Source organism: Tursiops truncatus, chromosome 9 (genome assembly GCF_011762595.2).
Source record: "Tursiops truncatus isolate mTurTru1 chromosome 9, mTurTru1.mat.Y, whole genome shotgun sequence".
NCBI lineage: Eukaryota > Metazoa > Chordata > Mammalia > Artiodactyla > Delphinidae > Tursiops > Tursiops truncatus.
The window spans coordinates 83,125,410-83,152,115 of NC_047042.1; the positions used below are offsets into that span (position 1 = coordinate 83,125,410).

Consider the following 26,706-nt stretch of genomic DNA (forward strand, 5'->3'; position numbering starts at 1 on the left):
TGTCCCATGAATGGTTGTAAGAGATTCCTTTCCGCTGTGAGAGGCAGATCTCGACTTTATGTTCAGGAAAGGAAAATCTTAGACTCACTGTGCTGAAAGGTATTCCAAGCTGTATTATAATGGAAGGAACAGAAGGCTGGGGAACATGGGTTTAAGTGTGGCTCTGCCACATTCTAGCTGTATGACAGAGCTTGTTATTAAATGTCTTTGAGCTCCAGTCTTAACCTCTGAGAAAATAGTCTACTTGGATGGGAAATGCAACTTTTGTGAAAACAAAACATAGAATCCAAGAGGTCTCAGTAAAGAAAAATAATACTTGGAGAATCTGAAGGTTGGCAGGACTGGATAGCCTTGAACAGCTGGGGGTCTTCAAGGCACCACCTGCCTTGATCCCTGGGACCAAGACTGCAAAAGGAGGTTCTGACCTGGGAGGTAGAAAGGAAGGCATTGGAAATTCTATTTACCAGCGAGAGAGCCAGCAGGAGACAGATTACACAGTATCCCCATAAGCTACCTCGTCTGGCTAGGTACAAGTGGGAAAATTCCTTATAATGATGATTTATAATGCTATCTTTAAGATAGTAAAGTAGCCAAATAAAAATTTTAGGCAATTTCCTTCTTTAAAAGAGTCTGCCAAAAGAAAAAAATTATTTTTCAAATAATCAAATCAGGAAAAGTGGGTTACCAGAAAGGTCAAACCAAACACTTCTAGAGGAACAACCCACAAGAAGAATGAATAACAGCCTGGGGTTGAAGTGATGTCCTAGTGTGTGGAAGAGAACAAACACTTTGGGAAATGAAGCTCATGAGCTCAATCCCATCTGTATTAGTCAGGATTCTCCAGAGAAATAGAATCAGTAGGATACATATAAAGAAACGTGTATTATATGAATTGGCTCAAGTGATTACAGAGGCTGAGAAGTCCCATTATCCACCATATGCAAGCTTGGAGGCCCAGGAAACCAATGGTTCAGTCCCAGTCCAACTCCAAAGGCCCAAAAACCAGGAGCTCCGATGTCCCAGGGCAGGAGAAGATGAAGGTCCCAGCTCAAGAAGAGAGCAAATTTGCCCTTCCTCAGCCTTTCTGTTCTATTCAGGCTCGCAGTGGGTTGGATTATGCCCACTTGCATTGTTGAGGGTGATCTTTTTTTTTTTTTTTGTCTGCATTGGGTCTTCGTTGCTGCACACGGGCTTTCTCTAGTTGCGGCGAGCGGGGGCTGCTCTTCATTGCAGTGCGAGGGCTCCTCATTTTGGTGGCTTCTCTCCTTGCGGAGCACAGGCTCTATGCACGGAGGCTTCAGTAGTTGTGGTGCATAGGCTCAGTAGTTGTGGCTCACGGGCTCTAGAGTGCAGGCTCAGTAGTTGTGGCACATGTGCTTAGTTGCTCCACAGCATGTGGGATCTTCCTGGATCAGGGCTTGAACCCACGTCTCCTGCATTGACAGGCGGGTTCTTAACCACTGTGCCACCAGGGAAGTCCAAGGGTGATCTTCTTTACTAAGTTTACCAACTCAAATGCTAATCTCTTCTGGAAACATGCTCACAGACATATCCAGAAATAATGTTTTACCAGCTATCTGGTCATATTTAACCCAGTTAAACTGACACACAAAATTAATCATCACCCCATCTGAGACCACCCATTGCTATTTGGAAGTATACTCAGTCCAGCCTCGTAGTATATTCACCATAAACTTGACAGGTAGTGTGGAGCCCTCAGGTACACTGTTAAACAGGCTGGCATTAAGATCCTTGCGAGATGATGAGGTTGACAGCATCACTCTCTGTGGCTTTAGATTCTATAGGTTCTGAGCATTTGAAACAATGATCCTTGACTTTAATGCAATGAACCCTCCTCTCCTGACCTCTAAAACACCATTTCTAGACAGATATTTTTACATAACTGAACTGAAAATGTTAAAAATAAAACTACTATCTTCCCTCCCCACCTGAGTTCTCAATTTTTTTTTTTTGCGGTACGCGGGCCTCTCACTGCTGTGGCCTCTCCCACTGTGGAGCACAGGCTCCGGACGCACAGGCTCAGCGGCCATGGCTCACGGGCCCAGCCGCTCCGCGGCACGCGGGATCCTCCCGGACTGGGGCACGAACCCCCATCCCCTGCATCGGCAGGCGGACTCTCAACCACTGCGCCACCAGGGAAGCCCTGAGTTCTCTATCTTGATTGGGCAGGCCACAAACCTCAAGACCATCCATGACTCCTCCCTTCTTCCTCACGCCCAAACTGACGTTGAAGTCACCACTGACATTTCTATCAAGGCATCCATTTTTCCTGCCATCACACCTCACTCAGACTCCTGTCTCCCCTACTGCATGCTATATAGACACCAGGATTATCTTCCTGAGCCTGAATGTCATTTCCTTGCTCAGAAATTCTTCAACGGCTTCCCTTTTCCCACAGATTCAAGACCAAAGTCCTCAGACTCCAAAGTCGCCCAACTTGTATTCTTTTATCCTTTCTCTTCTACTCAATGGAAAGCTCTAGCCACAGCAGAATACCTGCTCTTTAAAGAACATATGAAATTCTGCTCATTTGCTCAATGTTCCTTCAGCCTCAAATATCCTTGTATTTAGTGTCTACCATGTGCAGGGCAGTTTTAAGTGTTGAGATGATGAACAAGACAGACAAGGTCCCTGTCCTCATGGAGCATATATCTCCAGCTCATCTCCAAGGCCCAGGCCAAATCCACACCTTCCCCCCCAGTTCTCTACAATTCCTTATATTCAAAAGATGAGAATTCTTTTATACTCCTGGAGTATTTAGCACTGTTTGTCTTGTGTAACATTTATGTACAAACATATCTTCCAGCCTGGACTATAAACACTTTTTTTTTTTTTAACTTACTTTTGGCTGTGTTGGGTCTTCGTTGCTGCGTGTGGGCTTTCTCTAGTTGTGGCGAGCGGCGGCTACTCTTTGTTGCGGTGCATGGGCTTCTCAATGCGGAGCACAGCCTCTAGGCTTCACTAGCTGTGGAATGCAGGCTTAGTTGCTCTGCGGCATGTGGGATCTTCCCGGACCAGGGGTCAAACCCATGTCCCCTGCATTGGCAGGTGGATTCTTAACCACTGCGCCACCAGGGAAACCCCTGGACTATATACTTCTTGAGGGTGAAAACCAGGTGGTCACTCAACTTTGCATTATATAAGGTCTTGGACAGTGCCACACACATGGAAGAAACTTAATGTTTCTTGAGTCACATCAAGTCTATCCCAATCTGCTTCCATTTATGATTGAAAAAACACAAAACCAAAAAAAGTGTGGAACTTTGCCTATTTTAAAGAAAAGTAAAAACATCTTTTGGAGGGAGGTCAAAATCAAAAATTGTAATGGAAAGACAAAAGAAACAACCCCACATTATTATAAACTGAAACTTAGGCTTGTAGTCCATTTGAATACCTTGTGTTAATGATTTTACACTACTCCTTAAGAAATCGTGATCTAGAGGCTATGAGCTTCTAGTGAGCAGACTTCTACATAGTCACTTGTCAGCAAATGGCTTCCCACCCTGGGCCAGAAGTCTCATTCCTGTAACATTAGAGAGCTGCCCATTAACCAGCCTCTAAGGGGACCATGGAGACTGGAGAATGAACAGTCAAGCCTTTCATTAGTGCCAAAGGCAAAAGAGCACCCCTAGAAAAATAACTTGGAAGCAGCCTCTAACAGGCTTATCCACGGAGGAAGGCTTGATTTAGGAAAGATATCAACACTATTTACCCTTTTAAAAAGTCAGGATTGAAAAATGACAAATTTAAAATCTGACATATATGAGAAAAAGGGACTGTCCTTTAGACTAAAGAGATTTATGCAACCCATGATCTTGAATTGGATCCTGGTTTGGACAAATCAAATGTAAAGGACAGGGGCTTCCCTGGTGGTGCAGTGGTTGAGAGTCCACCCGCCGATGCAGGGGACACAGGTTCGTGCCCCGGTTTGGGAAGATCCCACATGCCGCGGAGCGGCTGGGCCCACAAGCCATGGCCGCTGAGCCTGCGCGTCCAGAGCCTGTGCTCCGCAACAGGAGAGGCCCGTGTACAAAAAAAAAAAAAAAAAAAAAAAAGTAAAGGCTATTTTTGGAACAATTGGGAATTTTGTATATGGACTGGGTATTAGATGATATTAAGGGATTATTAATTTTTGTTGGCTGTAGTACATAGAAAAAATGGTCTGTTTTTTAGAGATATAACCTAAAGTTTAGCATGGGTGGAATATTATATTACTTATGTTCTTTAAAATACTTCAGTATAAAAGAAGTTATAAAACCAACCAACCACAGTCACTAAAAGAAAGTACAACGTTCTGGAGAATAGCTAGTTTCCTTCATGCTCACTTTCTCAATGGGTAGTCTATTCAGTTGGGGCAGGTCAGGGTCAGCTTCTCCACCATGGACACCAATGCTCTCCACCAGCAGTGAAAGAGCCTTGGGGAGCCCCACTCAGGGGAGCCTTGCATTAGAAGGCACATGGAGAGGGGTCTCTTCTGAAGAGCCTTCCTCCCTTTGTTACAGTCTCTTATTCAGTTATTATCAAAGTGAAGAGAGAAAATTATCAGCTTACCATTCACTATAACGCATCAGGAGATCTCCTGGTGATATAATGAACAACGTCTTGCCTCTGGTTTAGGAATACTTCTTCGACTAGAATCACAAATAAATTCCAGGCTTTGCAGCCAATCTGAAAACTGAAATTTTGCCTTTGTTTACTGCTCCACTGTAGTTTTCTCAGTCTCAGCTTCCTTTATGTCAGCCCATTAGACAAGGAGGAAAACAGTTCTCCAGCTGTGAGAATCTTAACAAATATTTTATTAACACATACTGATGTATTCCTGGGATATAAGAGTCCTCAAAACACTGCCCCCACTAAAGACACTAAAAATGCTCAAGTCCTGGGTCCTCAGTTGAGTTTTGGAACCACGCACTCCTTGAACAGAGCCAGGGTCGCCCTACCTCTCCCAGCCCACATCCCTGTGTTGCAAACAGGTTTTCCCCTCAGTCAGATGCAGATGATGACATACATGCCTTTGCAAGGGCAGGGGCTCCTTATGATTAAACCAGAATGGAGAAAAACTTAGCATCAGCTGCTCAAAAGGGAATTCAGGCTTCATTTTTCAAAGCCACTCATTCCACTTCTCTGCAGGAAGGGCTGGAATATCTTCAGGATGAGGATAAAGATTCCCACTGCCGGAATATTCGGAACACCTTCCTTGATTTCTCAGAGAGACTCTATAAATAGAAAAGCTCATTATTAGAGATTAAATTCTTTTATAGAGACAAAGGATGGGTAATAGCTTTAAGGTGTGGTCTGTAAATTTCTCCCACAATGATCTACATATGTCTAGGAGTGAGTAAAACCAGTTAATCTTATATTGTGCTACATATAATATACACCTAAAGCCAGACTAAAAATCAAGAAGCTTGAGTCTACTGTTAGATTACTGCTAACATACTCTGGAGCCTCTAAAATACGGCTTATGTCCTCCTCCAAGCATCCGTATGTGTCCTAATCTTTGAATGTGAGGATGACACTTGTGACCCAGCATCAGTGCAGCACACATTTTGCACTGATTTCGCGTCTGTGATGCTGAATTGGCCCTATTCATCATCTCTTGTGAACAAGGATTCATATTTACAAGATGCCGAGCTGGTGCTAATAGTATAATCTAAGGCCAAGGAATGAAACAAAGTTAAATGACCCTTAAGAGTTTAAACTATGACCTTGGCCTTCTCAGACTCATGATTTAGCCAGCAGAGCTAATAATAGGAAGAATCTCACTGCCACTTGATCACGTCTGTGAAGTGACCTGAGATTCTGAGAAATGGTGTTACAGGGAGACAAAACAGTTCACTAAAAGATAAAAGTTCTCAGTGAAGCAGAACATGTGGTTCTCTCTGCCTTTGAGAGTCATAGTGAAAAGTACAGGGTCTCAGTGAGAGCACAAACATATCTAGCAAGATAATCCATAAAGTTCACTCTAATTTCTGACAGAAGACGACATTTTCACTGTTTTCTTATACTCTTTGTGGCTGAATGTCTCAATAAAATAAAGTTCCAGGAGGGAAAAGTTTGAACTCTTACTTGTGACTGAGGGCAATTTAGTTAGTTAATACAGTGACACAATTGAGAGATTTAAGTTGAAAAATAGTATAAACTTTTTTCTAACTTCAAGATCCTTTACTGCAGAGCTTCTAAGTTTTGTACTTCCCAGTCACAGCAGCTGTGGGGAATCTTAAAAGACAAGTTGTTAAAATGGACCTTCAAAGGTCCTGCGTGCCACGCAGTATGGCCAAAAAAATAAATAAATAAATAAAATTAAATTAATTAATTTATCTTTGGCTGCAATGGGTCTTCGTTGCTGCATGTGGGCTTTCTCTAGTTGCGGCGAGTGGGGGCTACTCTTCGTTGCGGTGTGTGGGCTTCTCATTGCGGGCTTCTCTTGTTGCAGCGCATGGGCTCTAGGCATGCAGGCTTCAGTAGTTGTGGCTTGCAGGCTCTAGACCGCAGGCTCAGTAGTTGTGGCGCACGGCCTTAGTTGCTCTGCAGCATGTGGGATCTTCCCAGACCAGGGCTTGAACCCATGTCCCCTGCATTGGCAGGCAGATTCTTAACCACTGAGCCACCAGGGAAGCCCCTGAATGCACATTCTTGGGTGTCTAGCATCACTATAGCTCCCTCCAGTGGAATTCTGTGACCCTACAAAACCATGAATCTGGGAATGCTTCTGATAAACATCTGCTGGCAAGTATTATTTTACTTTGTCCTTGGAGGGAACAGAGGTCAGAAATTATTATATTCACACTAAGCAAGTTACATGGCAAATTTGGGAATGAGCCAGTAAAGGAAAGAGAATGCAGTTTTTGTGATTCCTTAATGCCCACCCTCCTCTCACTTCCGTCCTTTGCACAGAGCAAACACTTGAGTTGTTTTCTCAGCTGTCATGACGGGTTTGCATTTACCCACAAGTGTCACCAGCAGCAGTCATTACTGTGATGGCAGCTGAGGGTCAGTGCACAGGGGGCCACGGAACACAGCAAAGTAACGTGCCCACCATAAGGAATGAAATCAAGGTCGTGGTGGCGGAGCACAGTGCTCCATCCTGACAGCTAAGTTAACTGGCCAGGCTCCAAGTACAAGTGACAGTAACTCAGATGGAAAAAGCAGCTGCTCTGCAACACTAGCAGCAGCCTGTTATCCCTTTCTGTTTCTGTATTCCTTTTCTACTTCGAGTCATTTGAGTGGAGAAGACAAAGAATTTATCAGAATTCGGTGGAATGCCATATGCTAAACTGCAGAAAGAATGAACCAGTCCCATGCCTATTCTCTAGGATGAACCCAGACTGTGTCTACCTTGACTTATGAAAGCTGTGGGCAGGCAGGGTGCTAATTATAGGACCAGCCTCCTCTCCTCATCCCATAAACAGGAAGTGCTGCACATGGTCAGGGCAATGGCTTATCTCACCATGGAGTCGGTTTCAGTTGGCTGGTTAGACTCTTTGTGGGCCAAGAGGATGTTCAGCACTGCCTTCCAGCCTGGCTCTGCCGGGGTGCTGGCATCTACCTCAGTTCCACCATTCTCCCTGGTTTCTTTTCCAAATGTGATATTCACCCAAGGACACCAGTCTCTATGCTGAGAAGTGGGATCAAAGAAGCTTCGGGAAGATGTGTCCTGAGAGAGGAGGAAGAGGAATCCGTGTTAATGAAGGGCAGATACTATGTAAGTTCAGGGAGGCATTGCTATAAATTGTCAACTCTAGAATCTCACAATGCCCACGTTTCTAGTTTTACGTTCTCCTTTAAACTTCGCCTATGTATTTCCCTCTCACTTTTAAAATTCTTTTACTCCCTTTGTGTTAAACCATCCATTATCAGGTCTATCCTCTTTTCTCACTACTGTCCCTTGGGCAAGACAAATTTATTACATTGCCAGAAGATGTCCCAAAGAAACAAATGGCAAAACCCTTAAATTTTTTTTCCCTCTGATCACCCAACTGTCCCACCTTTAAACTTATTCTCATGGCCTCCTTATAGCCACAGGACCAGTCTCAGCTCATGCCTGCTTCTCTGTGCTGCATGGTGAGGGCTTGGGTGCTGCTGTGCTCAGGGGCCTCCACACATGCAGGCAGACTCACCGAGCTGCTGGAAGAGCAGAGGCGAGCCCGCTTGGCTCTCCGAAGAGGACTAGATGGCACTTCTAGGCCAGTGGCGTCTCCTGTTCCCATGCTTCGTGTCACTGGGCGGGTTCTGGGGGTGGGGCTAGCGGCCTCTGGCTCAGGACGGTCAACAGGACTGGAAGAGTCCAAGCTTCGAGTTCTAGAGACAATGGGACCTGGGCTCCTTTCAGCCTGAAGGAAAGGGGAGATGATGGAAGTACCCTAATGACATTAATGACTACGGTCAGGAGAAATATTTCTAGAAGCATGTGAAAGCTATATTTTTAAAACTATAAGAATTTAGTTTCTGAACTGTTTACATAACTCAACTCTTCAAAGAATATTAGATTTCTATACAAAATAATGAATTTAGCATCTCCATTGCAACTGGTGATAAAGCCACTCTGTAATATTCTTGTCAATGCGGTTATAAGTGAAGTTTAACCTAAGTTAATTATACAACCTAAGTTAATTTCCAACTTTTCTGCCAACAACACTTTTGGTAAGAATGCTGTTTTTAAAAAGTCCACCCTGAGCGCTTCCCTAGTGGCGCGGTGGTTGAAAGTCCGCCTGCCGATGCAGGGGACATGGGTTCGTGCCCCGGTTCGGGAAGATCCCACATGCCGTGGAGTGGTTAGGTCCGTGAGGCCGCTGAGCCTGCACGTCCGGAGCCTCTGCTCCGCAACGGGAGAGGCCACAACAGTGAAAGGCCCGTGTACTGCAAAAAAAACAAAGTCCACCCTAGGACTTCCCTGGTGGTCCAGTGGTAGTGCTTAAAGACTCCACGCTCCCAATGCAGGGGGCCCGGGTTTGCTCCCTGGTTAGGGAATTAGATCCCACATGCTGCAACTAAGAGCCCGCATGCCACAACTAAAAGATCCCACACACCTCAACGAAGATCCCATGTGCTGCAACTAAGACCCGGCACAGCCAAATAAATAAATATTTTTTAAAAAACAGAATAAAATTTGAAAAAATAAATAAAAAGTCCACCCCAAACAAGCCAACTAAGTCTATACCTGCTCTGAGCCTGGGGAAAATGTGGCATCCTGGCTCCGAGTCATCATCCTCCGAGGAGACTCAGGCACCAGAGAGAAGCGCTCTGGCCGGCACTCAGAGCCTGGGATGGGGGAGCTGGTCAGACCAAAGGACGCATCCAGGTCGGTCATGGATGACTCGATCTGTTGGAAGCCCCAGAGCCCCACCTTCCTCATACACTGTGAACATGTTATCAGGGAGAGCTGCATGGGTTCCAGCGAAGAACTAGGTAGGAATAGAAAAAAAAGTGCGTTTTCTCAGAGGATAACATTTTCAAGGGACTAAGCATAATGATCTGTGAGTATGCTTCATCTCATCAAACAAATCTCTGAAACAGGCCAGGGGACTGGGAACCACCTCCTCTCAGGGCCCCGTCCTCCGATCCTAGGACCCAGCTTCATCATCTCTCACGTATTTCCTACAGAAAGATCTAGGGGTCTTAGCATGCTCTCTATGGCAAGCCTATTTTAAAGGTAAGTTTTATAAATTTCTCATGTCCCTTTTAAAGTTTTTCTGTGTAAATGAAAAGTATTGCTTAATCTACCAAAGAAAGCATATTTAAAGTAAATCAAAATTGGTCTGACAGTCTTCTGTCTCAGAGGGAGTCTGCTGAACTGAGCAGCTGGAATGCAGACACCAACTTGGGGCCTAGAGGATTCCAGCTGGTGCTTCCTTCCGTACTTCCTATCAATTAAACTGATTTTTCCTTTCTAAAACTAGAAAGGAGCTTCACTGTTTATAGGAACACGAATTCCCAGCTGGGAAGTGATAGTAAAAGAAACAAAGTTCAGGCGTGTTCAAGAATTCCTGAGTTCTAATTCTGGTTTTGTTGCTAATTCTTTCTATCCCTCCTCCACCCCCTTAGTTTTTCTTTGTCACTGTTTTTCTCACAGGAAACACCATGTGATCTCCAAATGCTAGGAGTAACTGCTGTGTGTGGGTATATAATGTTGTCACAGTTTATGTCCCCAGGCAAATTCACTAACCTACACGCCCAGCCACACATGGAGAGAATACAGGCAGTGACATGGATTTGGATGATGTCTGAACCTAGTTTGGTTGCAGTTTTTCTCTCATCAGTTCCGTGATCAAGTTCATCTTCAAGCAGGTTCAGGAGAAGACTGATCTTGTCTTCTGTCAAGCACTACAAAGGAATCAAGAGAAAAGACTTAAAGTTTCAACCACCATGAAAAGTCATAGATAATGATGTACCTAGGTGGTACAAGGCAAAAATCATGAAAAAAATGACAAACACGAAGACAATTCTCTTCATTGGAGAAGACTTACTTCCAGCACAGGCTAAGGTATCACACAGGAGCTTTCTGAACTGCCCTGGATCTGCTGATTGAGAAAGGGAGCAGTGTTTCTGGAACTACCACATCTTCTCTTAGTACTAACTTGTTTTCAAATTACCAATTGCATATTTTCCCTGAAACCTGTAAACTTCAAACCCAAAAAATCACAACAGACTACTACTAATTTCTTGGCCTGGCAATGAATTTACTTTTGACACCACAAAAGACCTTGCCACAGTCTTTACTTTTGTTCTAAGAATAAGAAAGCATTATGACAGGGTGAAAAAACTTTCATTGACTAGAGACAGGAGGACATTTATAATAGGCATCAGAGGCTAACAGTTTGGTGCTAAAATCCATAATAGCTTCTCAACTTGAAGAAGCAAAATAATAGCTTCTATTTCCTACAGTAAAGTTTGTCTTGACAGAATACCCACAGGATGATGAAATGGGACAGTAAATATTCAGTTTCAAAGTGCAGATAGGACAGAGCATTTCAAAATTTCTATTTACAAGGGAAAAGGGAGTTTATAACTTCTCCAGCACTTTCTTTTGGAAAATAGTATGCGATAAACCATATGAAGCCACATTTCAGTATCTTCTGTTAAATGTTTCAGTAACAAATTGAGATAAAATTGAATTTACGCCACTTAAAGAATCATATCTGAAAGTTTAAATGGAACTCACTTATTTAAACCCTCAAGTCCTCTTTAACGGTAGAGATTGAAAAAGGTCAGTTAAGAGACAAACAAGTAGTTCTCTTCTTAGCTATCTGTAGCCTCTTGTCATTAAAAGAAATGCTTCATGCTGGCGACAACTGAAGGCCACTGTATGCTAGCCAAGAAAAACTCACCATAGTTTTTAAGTCCTCTGGCCTCAGGGAAGGAAGCTGGAAGTCCAAGTGACAAAGGCTTTGAAAACGATCTAGGAATTCACTAACAAGAACCGCAGGTTCATCCAATGGCAACATCCCAAATCGATCTGTGGAAAAAGTAAACTGGGAGATTATATTGGTACAAATTATAAAAAATAATAAGCATGTATAGAACAACAGGGGAAATGTAAATTGATGATATTCGATGATACTAAGAAATTAACAATAACACCTAGACTTGTGATAATCAATTAAAATAATGTAACTGAAGTGCTAAAAATAGTTACCAGTGTACAGTAAGTGCTACGTATCACAGTTACTTCATCATTATTATCATTATTTATCACTTGTTTTTTAGGATTGTTTTAGGTATTGTTTTTAGGTTTAATCTCAGTAATGTTTTATTTTCCTTAAGGGCAGAGACAATATCTCACATAATTTACAGATTTCTCATTACTCCTACCAATAGATATATATATATATTTAAATTTATTTATTATTTTTGGCTGTGTTGGGTCTTCGTTTCTGTGCGAGGGCTTTCTCTAGTTGCGGCGAACGGGGGCCACTCATCATCGCGGTGCGTGGGGCCTCTCACTGTCGTGGCCTCTCTTGTTGTGGAGCACAAGCTCCAGATGCGCAGGCTCAGTAGTTGTGGCTCACAGGTCTAGTTGCTCCGCAGCATGTGGGATCTTCCCAGACCAGGGCTCAAACCCGTGTCCCCTGCATTGGCAGGCAGACTCTCAACCACTGTGCCACCACGGAAGCACCCAATAGATATTTGCTATTATTAAATAATATTAATTTTCTGATGCTAAAAGATCAGTTATCAGAGTACTGATTTTTATTTCTCAACAACAAAATGATTACAGTATGGTTTTTAATATCATTTGATAGAGCTAAACTTCTAGTACTTTTGGTCTTAAAATGATTACAATTTCTTTGGTCCCAGAATCAAATGCCCTAATATTTAAAATCCTTATCATCTCACTCTAATACTACACTTTGGTTCCTAGAAGCCCCATAATGCAATTTTCAAAAAAGAATTAATTTACTTGATGGGGGCAGGGAAATCCTTTCACAGTGTATATGTATATCAGATCACCACATTGCATACTTTTTAAAAAAATAAATTTATTTATTTTTGGCTGCGTTGGGTCTTTGCTGCTGCGCGTGGGCTTTCTTTAGTTGCGGCGAGCGAGGACTACTCTTCGTTGTGCCGTGCGAGCTTCTCATTGCAGTGGCTTCTGTTGTTGCAGAGCATAGGCTCTAGGCGCACAGGCTTCAGTAGTTGTGGCACACGGGCTTCAGTAGTTGTGGCGCACGGGCTTAGTTGCTCCGCAGCATGTGGGATCTTTCCCAACCAGGGCTCGAACCCGTGTCCCCTGCATTGGCAGGCAGATTCTTAACCGCTGTGCTACCAGGGAAGCCCCCTGCATACTTTAAATATCTTACAATTTTGTCAATTATACTTCAATAAAGCTGGAAAAATAAACAATAAAAGAAAAAGAAATTACTGATTTTTTTGGATAGAGCTGTGATAGTACTTTTGTGATTATGTTTATTTTTTGGCCACACTGTGCAGCATGCGGGATCTTAGTTCCCAGACCAGGGATCAAACCCGTGCCCCTGCATTGGGAGCATGGAGTCTTAATCACTGGACCACCAGGGAAGTCCCTGTGATTATGTTTAAAAAGCAGAGTCTCAGGAAAGGTTTCTCAGAAGAAGTCAGGTCTAAGCTGAATTGGAAAGACCAACAACAGTGTGTAAAAGTAAAGCCCTAGAGGATAGCACATGTGGGGAATTCTAAATAGTCTCACAGGGTTGGAACACAGTATTCCTGTGGGGAGACTAGTCGGAGAGAAGGTTAAAGTATAGACAGCAGCCAGACCATGATTTTATTAATGTATGTGATGAGAAACTACTGGAAGATTTTTTTAAAAGGAAGAAGTGAAAGTGATATTATAGACAATATGTATTAGTTTAGAGCAGAGACTAAGGGGTCAGTCTGGATGCAAAGAAATAAGCTTAGCAGACATGAAGGTGATTTAAAATAGTAATCCCTCTAAGATATGAATGGCATAAGGATGGAGAGAAGGAGCATCAATTTTGAATGAAGGAACACTATCAAGCACACCAACATCTGCATAATGGGAGACACAGAAGAAGGGCAGGGAAAGGGGCAGAAAGAGTATTTGAAGACATACTAACTGAAAACTTCCCAAATTTTATGAAAAACAGTAATCTATACATCTAAAAGCTCAAAATCTGTGTAAGCAGAGAAGGGAAGAGCGAATATGCTAAATAGAATCAGAGTAGGTAGGAAGTGTACCAAGTACAGGAAGGATTGATTAGCACTTGTGATGACACATAACTTGGGGAAAAGGGTGTTCGAGTTACAGTCACACACAACAATCATGTACAAAGATGGTTTGACAGGAGGTTCTAAAATGAATAAGCTAGTTTTCCCAAATGGAAAGTTAACTAGATAAACACTATCCCTCATCTCCTAGAAGACTAAAATTTTAGATGGCCCTACTTATTATAAAGCTTCAAACATGCTACATGTGACAACATGGATTAATTAAAAAAAAGTTGACTCCCCCTACAAAAGTAGGTTGCAGAATATATATAGAATGATAACATTCATAGAAAATTTTAAAACAAATAAATAGTGCCATATATATTGTTTCTAGATACATGTAAATGTTGTAGACATAGAAACCATGTAAGCAAATCATGGACACCAAATTCAGGATAGTAGTTATTACAGGACAGGGAGGCAGGGAATGAGATTGGGGAAGACTACACAGCTGTATCTGTAATTCTTCCTGATTAACAGAAAGAAAGCAGGGGGGGTGGTTTTGCAAGGATAGCAAAATGTTAGTATTAGGTGGGGTTGGGTGGTAGATACAGAGATGTTTCTTATATTATTATTATCTACAATTTTTTCTATACTTGAAACACTCCACAATCTTAGAAATTACTCAAGAAGTTAAAAATAAAACAAAGAGACACTTTCTATATTCAAGGGTAACAAAATATTCCTTAAGAGTTTATCAAATTATTTAAAGTTGGGACTTCCCTGGTGGTGCAGTGGTTAAGAATCCGCCTCCCAATGCAGGGGACACAGGTTTGATTTCTGGTCTGGGAAGATCCCACATGCCGCAGACCAACTAAGACCGTGTGCCACAACTACTGAGCCTGCGCTTTAGAGCCCGTGAGCCACAACTACTGAGCCCTCGTGCCACAACTACTGAAGCCCGCGTGCCTAGAGCCCGTGCTCTGCAACAAGACAAGACACCGTGATGAGAAGCCCGCGCACCACAACAAAGAGTAGCCCCCGCTCGCCGCAACTAGAGAACGCTTGCGCACAGCAATGAAGACCAAACGCAGACAAAAATAAACAAATAAATTTTAAAAAATTATTTAAAGTTGTTGCAAGCAACCAAATAGGTCAAAAAAGTCATTAATTTTAAAACATGCATCATTTTACTAGAAAAGTCAGGTAATAAAAAACTGAAATCAATGAGAAAGGTGTGGACTTTAAAAAAGTGAGGTTTAATAAAACGGAAACACGTCCTGATGACCAGTGGCTTTGGTTTAACAAAACTTGGGAGAAGAAACCAGGTCCCAACACCTATCTGATCATCTTCTAATTCAGGATTTGGTCTGATTGTTACAACCCTAAGAAAGTACCACTAAAAACCTATGAAGGGAAAAGAGTGAACAGAGAAGAAATTAATCCCATCATGAAAATGTCTTCACATAAGTTTAAATATGTGTTTTACAATTAATGTATGTGTGTATTTTGTCTACTTTAAAGTATATGATATGCTCAAAATAATCAGTCCTAATAAATTAGTAATTGCAATTTAAAATGTTTACAGTGATTTAATTTAGTTTGTAATTATTGGTAAATGTTAGAAAAAAATTACCTTCACAATTTTATTAGATATGCTTAATAAATGCAAGCATTAAAGTATAAATAGTTGAGGTTTTCTTTTCTCCACACAAAAGTCTCTTGAATGTTAAAAAAACAAATCAAGGGGGCTTCCCTGGTGGCGCAGTTGAGAGTCCACCTGCTGATGCAGGGGACACGGGTTCGTGCCCCAGTTCGGGAAGATCCCACATGCCGCGGAGCGGCTAGGCCTGTGAGCCATGGCCGCTGAGCCTGCGCGTCCGGAGCCTGTGCTCCGCAACAGAAGAGGCCACAGCAGTGAGAGGCCCGCGTACCGCAAAAAAAAAAAACAAAAAACAAATCAAGGGATGATATAATTGGAAGGTCATATTTGAGATCTATTTAGGAGGTAGAATGGATAGGACCAGCTGGTGATGATAAGGAGGGGCATCTAAGGTGACTTTCAGGTTTTTGGGTAGCATAACGGGAGGGGGAGGTAAGTAACATCTACCAAGATGGAGACAACATAAGAAGTGAATAAAGTTTTAAGCATAAGATGAAGAAATCAGTTTTGTATATTTTGAGTTCTAGGTACCTGTAAGATTTTAAGTGGAAATGTTTAGAAGGTAGTTGAAAATATGAGTCAAGTTCTAAAGAGAGATCTGAATAGAAGTCAGAAGTCTTCAAGTAGGTGGTAGCTGAAGTCACAAATGGGACCAAGAAAGTAGAGTGTATTGTACAACATGGGAAATACAGCCAATATTTTGTAATAACTATAAATGGAAAGTAACCTTTAAAAATTGTACAAAAAAATTAAAATGCAAAAAAAAAAAGAAAGTAGAGTGCATGGTAGCAAGAGTTCGCAACCACCAACATAGGCCTTAGCAGATAGAGAATCTATCTCTGCCCTGGGTGCACTGGACAGAGAAGATTCAAATACGCATAGGACTGAGTTTTGTTATACTACACCGTGAAACAGCTAGGCCAACAGCAGGAAATCCTTGTTATACAGTCATTTTCACTTTAAAAATTTTATTTCTTAATAATTCCTTTTCTATCACCTCTTCATATATCAGTAGATGGCACTCTACGGTCACTTTCCAACTATTTTTTCCTCTTAGTGGTCACTCATGGAATATTCCTGGGCATCAGTGACCCTGGAATTAGCCTGAGCTGTCCTACTGAAATAAAAAACATACCTACATGGAGCTGGTCCTGTCAAGCATGAAATATATGAATTAATAGTGCTGCACTGTAAACATGGGTCCAAAGAGTTTTGTCCCTGGTCTTGGTGAGCCCCCTGGCGGGCTCGGCTGTTGAAGCTGGTTACTCAGCAGGAATATGCCAACATGGCCAGCAAAATAAAAGCAAATCCCACTTGAGACTACGTCTTGGGCTCCCTTGTTCTGAAGCATTTTGTGCACACATCAGTGGTTTCTGATTCGAGAGAGAGTGCGTACTGCCACAGCCCTTACACGAGAAGGACAAGAGGAGCCTGCACCTGGCCTCTCCAGACCCCTTACCATGGGGCAGTCTTTGGCTGTGATGATATCCTTACTTCAGTGCTACTGATATATTGTGCTGTTTTACTGTAATAAACTGTAGATTTGTAATTACTCTCATGTGGGGTCCTGTGAGTCTTCTTTAGCAACTGAACCATATTTAACTGCCACCATTAGTGCCATTAGTGTACCAGGAAGCCTGGGTAGAACATGGGGCTGTTTGCTCTGGTGGGAAAAGCAGAGAGTCTGAGATCAGATAAAACCATGGTCATGGCTCCTCACTAGCTGGTTTTAAGACTTCTGATTCTTGGGACTTCCCTGGTGGCACAGTGGTTAAGAATCTGCCAGTCAATGCAGGGGACACGGGTTTGAGCCCTGGTCCGGGAAGATCCCACATGCCGTGGAGCAACTAAGCCCGTGCGCCACAGCTACTGAGCCTGTGCTCTAGAACCTGCGAGCCACAACTACTGAGCCTGCGTGCCTAGAACCCGTGCTCCACAACAAGAGAAGCCACCGCAATGAGAAGACTGCGTACCACAACACAGAGTAGCCCCTGCTTGCCACAACTAGAGAAAGCCCGCGCGCAGCAACTAAGACCCAATGCAGCAATAAGCAAGCAAACAAACAAATAAATAAATAAAATAGTAAAAAAAGAAAGATTTCTGATTCTCAGTTTCCTCACCTAAAAATCAGGTTGATATCTACCTCCCAGGGCCCCTGAGAGGATTAAATTGGATAATGTATGTACGATTAAACCTTTGACATGTCAAATGCACTTAATAAATAACACAATAAGTGAATGAATATTAGTTCTCTTGTAAAGCACAAATAGACAGGAGGAAAAAGAAACTTCAAAGGCTAGATTTTCTCAAAGAAATAGACAATATGAGAAACGCAATGACCAGGGGTGGGGATGAACTGGGAGATTGGGATTGACATATATACACTAATATGTATAAAATAGATAACCAATGAGAACCTGCTGTATAGCACAGGGAACTCTACCCAATGCTCTGTGGTTACCTAAATGGGAAGGAAATCCAAAAGAGGGGATATATGTATACATATAGCTGATTCACTTCGCTGTACAGCAGAAACTAACACAACATTGTAAAGCAACTATACCCCAATTAAAAACAAATAAACAAACAAGCAAAAAAACAAAACAAAAGAACCCCGCATTGACCAAGAAGAGATGGTAAATGGGAAATTTTGTAAATAAGTACCTGGAGAGGGGCTGTCTGGCCAGAAACAGAACTTCTCATGGGCAGTACACAAGGCTTTCTTCAGCTCAGCACATCGTTCCTTATCTGAAACCCGAATAGATAACAATGCCTTAAAAACAATGTCTTATATAGATTCAAAATCCAATGACCAAAAGCCTTTAAGAGTATAGATACAACTAAGAATTAAAATAACTCAGAAAAATTTTAAAGATATGAAATATTAGCAACTGAATCATCTTAATATTTTTCACAAAACAAGTTCTAAATCAAGATTCTGAAAGCAATAACAAAGGAGATATCATGTATCTTATAAGGCAGGCATTCCAAAATGTGAGCCTTCATAAAAGTCCTGTGTCTCTTAGCCTAAGTATAAATTTCGGAACTATAAAATAAACATACTGCTGTTAGTTTCCCAGAATACACAAAGTCAGGTTCACTCTAAAGTAGCTGAGCTTTAAAAAAAAAAAAAAAAAAAAAAAGTAATGACTAAAGCTAGTAATTAGGGTGAAGACAATCACAAATTCACCTTGTTATATACAGAAGTACACATTCTTTGATCAAACACAAGTGACTGGTCGTTTCAGAAAAACTAGTATAGGGCTTCCCTGGTGGCGCAGTGGTTGAGAGTCCGCCTGCCGATGCAGGGGACACGGGTTCGTGCCCCAGTCCAGGAAGATCCCACATGCTGGGGAGCAGCTGGGCCCGTGAGCCATGGCCACTGAGCCTGTGCGTCCAGAGCCTGTGCTCCGCAACGGGAGAGGCCACAACAGTGAGAGGCCCGCGTACCGCAAAAAAAAACCCAAAAAACCTAGTATAGATGTCTTTTGAATATGGAGAAAAATGTAATTTGTACTTTATACTTACATCTGTCAAAATCAAAAGCTGGTTGTAAAGTGGCACAGAGAAAAGCTTGACAGCTGGAGCACTTCAGCATATCACATTCAACTGTGACCCAGCCATATTTTGCACAGACAAGTGGAGACAGCTCAGGGGGCTTTCCTGCCCATTTCAAAGAGTATTCACTTTAAGAAAAACAACATGCATGTACCTTAAAATGAACAAGTCAGAAATGAAAACTTTAACTCAATGTTTATAGGAATAAACACATTAAGAGGAAAAGCAACAGGAAGCCCTATGCATTTTATATGTTTAAAATGTTTATTTTATTATTGGTTGTGGGGTACAGTAGAAAAGCCATTTGCTTTTGCTTAATATGAAATACTAGGGATTTGAAAACACTAGTGAAAGCACTGGGATTTGCCTAAGCAGTAAGGGATGGTGAAGGTCAAACAAGCTGAAATATTTTATCACTCATCTCTGCTCTCCTATTGTATCACATCCACTTTTGCCTTCTGAAGAATAAAGTCAGTAAAATTAATAATATTCATTATTCCTCCCTACCCCAAATTTGATTGTTATATACTAACGTGTGTGTGGTATGTGTGTTTTAAGTAAGCTGAGAGCATCAAGAGCATCTGTAAGTATGTGCATGGGAAATATGTCCTAAAATATTTATTGATCTTTAATATTCAACACTCAGCTTTTTCTATTTTACCTATAGAGCTCTTGTTTTACAGAGCACAGGAAAAAAAAAAGGATAAAACATAAAAGATGCAGGAAAGTTCTATATTTTTACAAGGGATATAGGAACTTGAAAACATTCTAATAGCAGCAAAAGGAGGACTGAAGGCTAGAAACAGAATCTAAATATAAATGTTAAAGGAGTTTGGATTATGTAGAATAAAAGTAATAGAATCACTTAACTAGCTTAAGTTAAATAAATAATTATCATATCAAAGTGGCAATCAATTTATATCCAATGGGAACAAAAAAACAACAAAAGAAAATGATTTTAAATGCTTTGTCAATATCAGGAATTAATCCAAGGAACAGGAGTAGAAGCATGGTTAAAATACTTTCCCCTTCCTGAACAATTCAGTCCTAAAGCCACCAGGTGGTGAGCAAGGCAGAGGATTAAGCCAGGAGGTGGGAAGACAGCTCATCACATGGTGTCAAAAGCCAAAAAAAAAAAGCCAAGTCGGGTAAAGAGGGAGTCCATACAGAGGGGGGCCTACCTTGGGGTGCTGTAGCCAAGTGGGGTGTAAAGAGCATCTACATGGGGCTCCCACTCACCAAATCAGGGGCAACTGGAATCTCAAAATATATAATAGTAATGGATTATGACCCGTTGAATAAAAAAGGAAATCATGAGCCCATGCTGCTACAATAAGTTACATAAAGTTTGATGAGGAATGTGATATTTACATGGTTTCAAAGCACATCCCCACAAAAGTTTAATTACAAAGGAGGAAAACGCTACTTTACAATGGAAAACAGGACAGACACTCCCTTAATCAATTGATCAAAATGATGATCGAGGGTAAAGGGACAGATCAAAATCATGTGCCACCTGACAGGATGCAATGAGAACACAGCGTTACTTCTGTGATATTCCTACATAACCTGAATCTAATCATAATGAAACATCAGACAAATGCAAGTTGAGGTACACTCTATAAAATAACTGGCCTATAATCTTCAAAAGTATCAAGGTCATGAAATTCAAGGAAAAACTGAGGATTCTCAACTGGATCCTTTTGCTATAAAGAACATTATTACTACAATTGATGGAATGATTATGATGTAAGGGTTATATGGCAGTAATTTATTATGTGAATTTCCCAATTTTGATGGTTTCATTGTGGTTATGTAAGAGAAAGTCCTTGTTTGTGGGAAATATTTGGGGGTAATGAGGTGTCACTTTGGCAACTTACTTTCAAGTACTCACATGGAAGTTCTTTGTAACCTGTGCAATCTTTCTATAAGTCTGTAATTGCTTTAAATTAAAAACACTCTAGCAAATAGAAAATGGCAAAAGTGATGTGATGTCAGTTGAGACCTAGCTTCTATCTTGCTCTCTCTTGCTTGCTCACTCTGACTGAAGCCCGCTGCCATGTTGTGAACTATCCCTGTGAAGAGCCCATGGAACTCCAGCCAAATTTCTTACCAAGTTTAATTCTAAAAATTAAAAACATCAGAGAAAGTGGTGTTACTCCTAGGAGAATAATTCCAGAAGCAGGCAGAAAGTGCAACTCACTCAAACCAAAAAGGATATAGAAAAGGTTTCCACTCTGCTAAAGAAGGCTTCTTTGCTTCTAGATTCCAATGGAGGTTCTTCTGCTCGCGGTGATCCATTAACTGACTGGAGTGTGGCAGATGTGTCCTTCCTAAAATAAAGTGGCAGAACTATTGGTAATCCTTTCAAGGTATCACTTTGCCTAAACGTTTTTTATCTAGCTTCTCTGCACATTGTATCATCAATCACGCCACTCTGGATTTTAACCTTTCTAAATATCATTTCAGTCAGGTAATTTTTCTGTTTAACACTGTCAATAGTTTCACAATACTTACTAAGCAGAATCCAAATTCTTCAGACTGGCATTCAAATCTCTACAGTTTGGCCATAACTAAGTTTCAAGCAATTTCTACCTTGACCATGCTCCACTAATCCTATACTGGCAAACTATGCTACCTCACTCATTGCTCCCCAACAGTATTTTGCATAATTTTTGTAAACACAAAATAAGACTCAAGGCTTCTGTGCATTATCCAATTTGAACCATCTTAGAAATTTAACTATTTTAACAGCAGAAAATGACAATTTTGATATTTCTACCTGGATTGATCCTTGCTATGCACTTCTTCCCCAAAGGAACTAATTTGAAAATTTAAATCAAAGTAAAGAATTTTAGCTATTTCATGAAAAAATTCAAGGAGAAAAAAACCAGCAAAACAATTCTTTTATATTCAGTGAAAGGCATTTCAACAGCACCTGGGAAGTTTAGAGGGAGGAACTGCTGAAGACAAAAGTAATTTTAATAAAAGTAAGATTACACCAAGTATTATAACTCAAAATAAAGTAATTTATTCTAAGAATCCTTCTGAGAGTGACAGCCTCAGGGAGGTGTGGATCTTGGAAAAAATTCAGAGCTTCCATAAACTTGGATAGAAAAAAATGACATTTATTTTGGTAACCTCTAACTGAAATGTAGCATTTCCCTCCATTATGAATGAAGATAATTTAAAAAACCACAGTAGCATCAGCAGTATCTGTAAATTTGTCATCAATGGAAATCACAGGTATTTTGTCACCACATTATGGTTGTTGCACATGTTTTGAAATACCGTTTATGCTCTCGCTACTTCAAAATTATGGTAGATAACAGACCTATTACTAGATATTATTTAACTCTTAAATAATGAAGCGTTTTACTGCATCACTTTTTTTCTTTTACTTCTTGATAACTGCATTCCAACGTAATTGGTATCCTTTATAATCCTATGTAATTTACTTTATGCATTTAAAAATATAATTCTCAGAAGGTGTTCACAAACTTTACCAGGCTGCCAAAGGTGTCTAGGACTTAAAAAGGTTAAGAAGTCTAAGAGAAATCAGGTGCGCATATTCAGTTCGCGGTCCTGTCTTTTTCCTTCCTCCCAAAACCTGTCTTAAGGCAAAATTGCGCCCAGTACCTCCCGAGCAGAAGATTAAAGCCGACTGAGCGACTGGAACCCCAGTCTCTTCAAGATCCCGAGTCGCAGCCATTCCCATCGCCCGAGTTACAGACCCAGGGTATCCTACCCTGGCCTGAGTCCCCCAAACCCTCTCCAATCCGCCGTCGCCAGACCCAGGGTGGACTCGCGGACTCACACTTCGGCGCCTCCCTCTTCCGGGGCAATCCCCTCATCTATCAGCTGTCGGACTTTCTGGGGAGTCTCTTCTGGGGAGCGAACAACCGCACTACAATTCTTTTCGACCCCCGCGGCAAACGTTGGCCCCTCAGTGGGCGCCGCCATCTTGGTCCGTTTCCGAGTTGCTTCCCGGCGCGTATGAAGGCTCAGGAACTTCCGTTCTGAGCTGTTAGGATCCTCTTTTGGCTTCCCACGCGTTGGCTCAAGCAACCTGCCGGGCGTCACCGCTGGGCCCAGCCCTTCCTGGCCATTTTAGAACGAGGTAGGGACTTCCCTGGCGGTCCAGTGATTAAGACTACGCGCTTGCATTGCAGGGGGTGTGGGTTCCATCCCCTGGTCGGGGAGCTTAGATCCCGCATGCCCCGCGGCGTGGCCCAAACAAACAAAACCGAGGTGGACCCTTGCGGGAGGGCTCTGGTTAAACACCAAGATTAGTCGTTTCCTTTATGTACGAGCATACTTGGCTTGATAAGAGGTTTTTAGAGCGCTGTCTCTCCGAGTTCAGCAGGGTTGAGGGGCCCAATTTAGTCTTAAGATAATTAACTGATAAGACTTTGCTAAGTTTATCTTTTTACATGTGAGGGAATGGCGACAGTCACTCGAGAGTAAATAATTTAGAATCCTTAGAAACCGTGTTATGGGTGGGTTTAGAAGTCTGGCGTTTGCCGTTATCGAACACTTCTTCCCTGCTTTGTCCAAAAATTATCTATTGAGGGTGTCCTACTGACGCTGTCCTCGGCGCTGGCAATGACAGCAGTGAATAAAGGAGACGTAATTTTTAGTGGAGTTAGACATTAAAAAAATACGTTTTCCTGAACTTCTGAAATTACAAGTGCTCCAAAGAAATCCCAAGGGTTAGGGTTAGGGTAAAGGAGGACCTAATTCAGTCTACAGATTCTCCTGAGAGCATCTGTGCTGGAGTTAAAATAGATGAGATTGTGGGAAAGAGATCTACACAGACTCTAACAGCATCCCAAACTGGAAGGAGTTTTCCTCATATAATAAACAGAAAAAAGAGACTGATGTGACTGAGCAATGGGCAAAGGTAAAAGTGGGGCCACCCCCCCAACACCCCCCCCCACCCCCCGCCAGCTCACTCTCTGTGGGCTCCTAACTTCAGTAGTTATTCCCGCCCACCAGGACTTTCAGCCTATTGATCTCAGCCTTTCCATTGTTCCGAACAACACCACCTTATTTCTTCCCTCCTTAGCCAGCTTCAGTTCGATGCCAATCATTATCATCATTCCTTTGCAAAATTTGCATATAGACAGAGAATTAGTTAATATTAAAGACTTATTTAGTTTTGTTATATGTGATAATGGCACTGTGATTATGGTTTTTAAAAGTCCTTACTGGGAATTCCCTGGTGGTTTAGGGGGTAGGACTCGGTACTGTTACTGCTGAGGACCCAGGTTCCATCCCTGGTTGTGTGACTAAGATCCCACAAGCCTCGTGTCGTGGCCAAAAAAAATCCTTACTTATAAGAGATACGTCTTGAGGTGTTTATGGGTGAACTAGTATGACGTCTGGGATTTGCTTTAAAGTTCTGGAGGAAAAGAAAATGTGAGGAGAATAGATGAAAAATAATTTTTCTTAATGTTTATTTATTTACTTAATTGGCTGCTCCAGGTCTTAGTTGCAGCACTCGGGATGTTTACTTGCGGCATGCATGCAGGATCTAGTTCCCTGAACGGGGATCCAACCTGTGCCCCCTGCATTGGGAACGTGGAGTCTTAACCATTGGACCACAGGGGAAATCCCATGATGAAAAATGTTTTTAATTGTTGGTTTTGGGTGATAGACTCATGGGGGTTCATTATATTATTCTTTCTATTACTGAGTATTTTTGACAATGTCATAAAAAAGCAAAATATATAGCTGAAAATAATACATCCTCTAGAATGTACTCTCAATTTCTTTGGACCTTTCTTGCTTTGTAGTACTCGTTTGGCAAAACCTCAATCACAGTAGAGTTCAGCGTTCCACCACTCTGCTCCTGCACCCTGTCAGCTGAATACGGTTAAAGAAAAAATGCATGGCATTCTGACTTGTCTCTCTTTGTACTGTCGACCTCAAGTGGGCCCTTAATTCTGCCCAGTAATCATACTACATTTCCCTAGTGTACCTCCTCTCCTACTTTCATAGATGACTTTCATATTTCTCTCCTCAAATCTTCAGTGTCTCTTCGAATCTATCCTCCCTGTCTGCTGATGTCCTTGTTTCCTATTTCACTTAAAAAATTTAAGCAATCAGAAGAAAACTTCCACAAATTAACACCACTGCATCTACCCACTAGCATGTGGAATACTGAGAATTTTTTAAGTTCCCACATTCCCATGGTAGTAGCCAGAAATCAGAGCCAGTTTTAAGTTCAGTCTATTGATAACCCACCCCAGTGAACATGCTTTTGCAAGCCCAGAGACAACCCATTGATTCTGAAAATCAGCCAATCACAGACTCATTTCAGTACACACACCTCCAAGTGCCAACCAATCAACAATATTCTCATGCAAGTTATCACTTCTGCAGAGAATGTCAACACACTTAGACCTCTGAAAGGTCACCAATCCCTGAACTCCCCACTTTCTCTAAATCCAATATAAGATTAGCAGTTTGGTCTTCTCTAAACATGTGCCTGACAAGTATGACTCTCACTGCCTATAGTAAGCAATAAATGCAGCTTTGTCTTTTCATTTCATATATTGAGTGGTTGTCTTATCCTCTGATAGTACTTTACCTTTCCTCCTGTTACTATAGATCAGTGGCTCTCAAATGGGTGCAGTTTTGCCTCCGAGGGGACATTTGGCAATTTCTAGAGACATTTTTGGTTATTACAGATGGGGTGATGGTAGAGGCTGATGTTGCTGCTAAACATCTTACAGTACACAGGACAGCCCCTCACAACAAAGAATTAGCTCACCCAAAAATGTCAAACGTGTAGAGATTGAGAAAACTTGCTGTAGTCTGTGCTCCTACATAAGGCCAACCTTGTACACTCGGCCTAGTCCCCTCTTGCCTACTCAAGGACATTGCCCAGTGATTCTCCCCTCTACTGAACATTCACGTCAGCATTAAGATATTATTTCTCCCGTCTTCAAAATGAGACAAAGCAAAAACCTCTGATTGCAGTTCCTCGTCCAGATACCACTCCATTGTTCTGCTCATCTTTACAGCAAAACTCCTTGAAAAAAATTACCTATTCTCACTGATTCCAATATCTTCCATTCTCCCCCTCATTCCCTCTGCTTCAGCTACACTGGCCTCCTTACTAGGCCTTGAACTTACCAGATGTAGTCCTGCCTTGAGACATTTGCACTCCCTGTTCCCTCTGCCTGGAAGGCTCTTCCAGACACCCACGTGACTTTCTTCCTTACCTCCTTCAATTCTTTGTGACTTCTTTATTCAAATGTCACCTTCTCAGTGAGACCTACCCACATCACTCTATAGACACTTGCAACTCCTCCCCTCCCCAAACAGACACCTGGAATTCCTCTTCCACTTACCCTGCTCTGTTCTTCTCTATAGTGCTTATCTTCTTATAGCATATGTAATTTTCTTATTATGTTTACTTCTGTCTCTCCCCAACCCCACTAGAGTATAATCTTTATAATTTTCACAAGAGTAGGAGTTTTTGTGGGTTGTTGTTGTTCATTGCTATATTCCCATTGTTTACAACAGTGCCTGGACCAGAGTACTCAATTAATAATTGTTAAGTAAATGTATGTTAACCTTCTAAAGGATTTAGACTTTATCCTAAAAGCCAAATGTAGCCATTGAAAGACTTTAAGCAACACAGTAGCATGCACAGTTGTGCATTTTGGGAAAAATCACTCTGAAGACTAGGTGATGAATGGATTGGAGCCAAGAGAGGATACAGAATGACCATTAGGGGGTTGCTAAAGAAACCCCAGCAAAAGATGATGATGGGCAAAGATAGCTGAAAGTGGGCAGATTCAAGG

General features: G+C 41.7%; 1 protein-coding gene across 4 annotated transcripts; it reads right to left on the reverse strand.

Annotated features, from left to right (window-relative positions):
* Positions 1-863: 863 nt before the first annotated feature.
* ZC3HC1 (zinc finger C3HC-type containing 1) lies at positions 864-22,882 on the reverse strand. 4 transcript variants are annotated; one of them, XM_019923992.3, is made up of 10 exons: positions 22,707-22,882; positions 21,111-21,222; positions 18,860-19,010; positions 17,996-18,079; positions 11,349-11,476; positions 10,187-10,344; positions 9,182-9,425; positions 8,142-8,384; positions 7,472-7,678; positions 864-5,237 (listed from the first exon to the last, which is right to left on the reverse strand). In XM_019923992.3, the coding sequence occupies exons 1-10, from the start codon at positions 22,850-22,852 to the stop codon at positions 5,169-5,171; spliced, it is 1,542 nt and encodes a 513-aa protein (XP_019779551.1). In that variant the 5' UTR covers positions 22,853-22,882; the 3' UTR covers positions 864-5,168. The 4 variants fall into 4 exon arrangements, with proteins under 4 accessions (XP_019779551.1, XP_004313934.1, XP_019779566.1 ...); XM_004313886.3 differs by having other exon boundaries at positions 8,142-8,354; positions 22,707-22,880; XM_019924007.3 differs by having other exon boundaries at positions 18,860-19,017; positions 21,093-21,222; positions 22,707-22,845.
* Between the last annotated feature and the right edge of the window lie 3,824 nt (positions 22,883-26,706).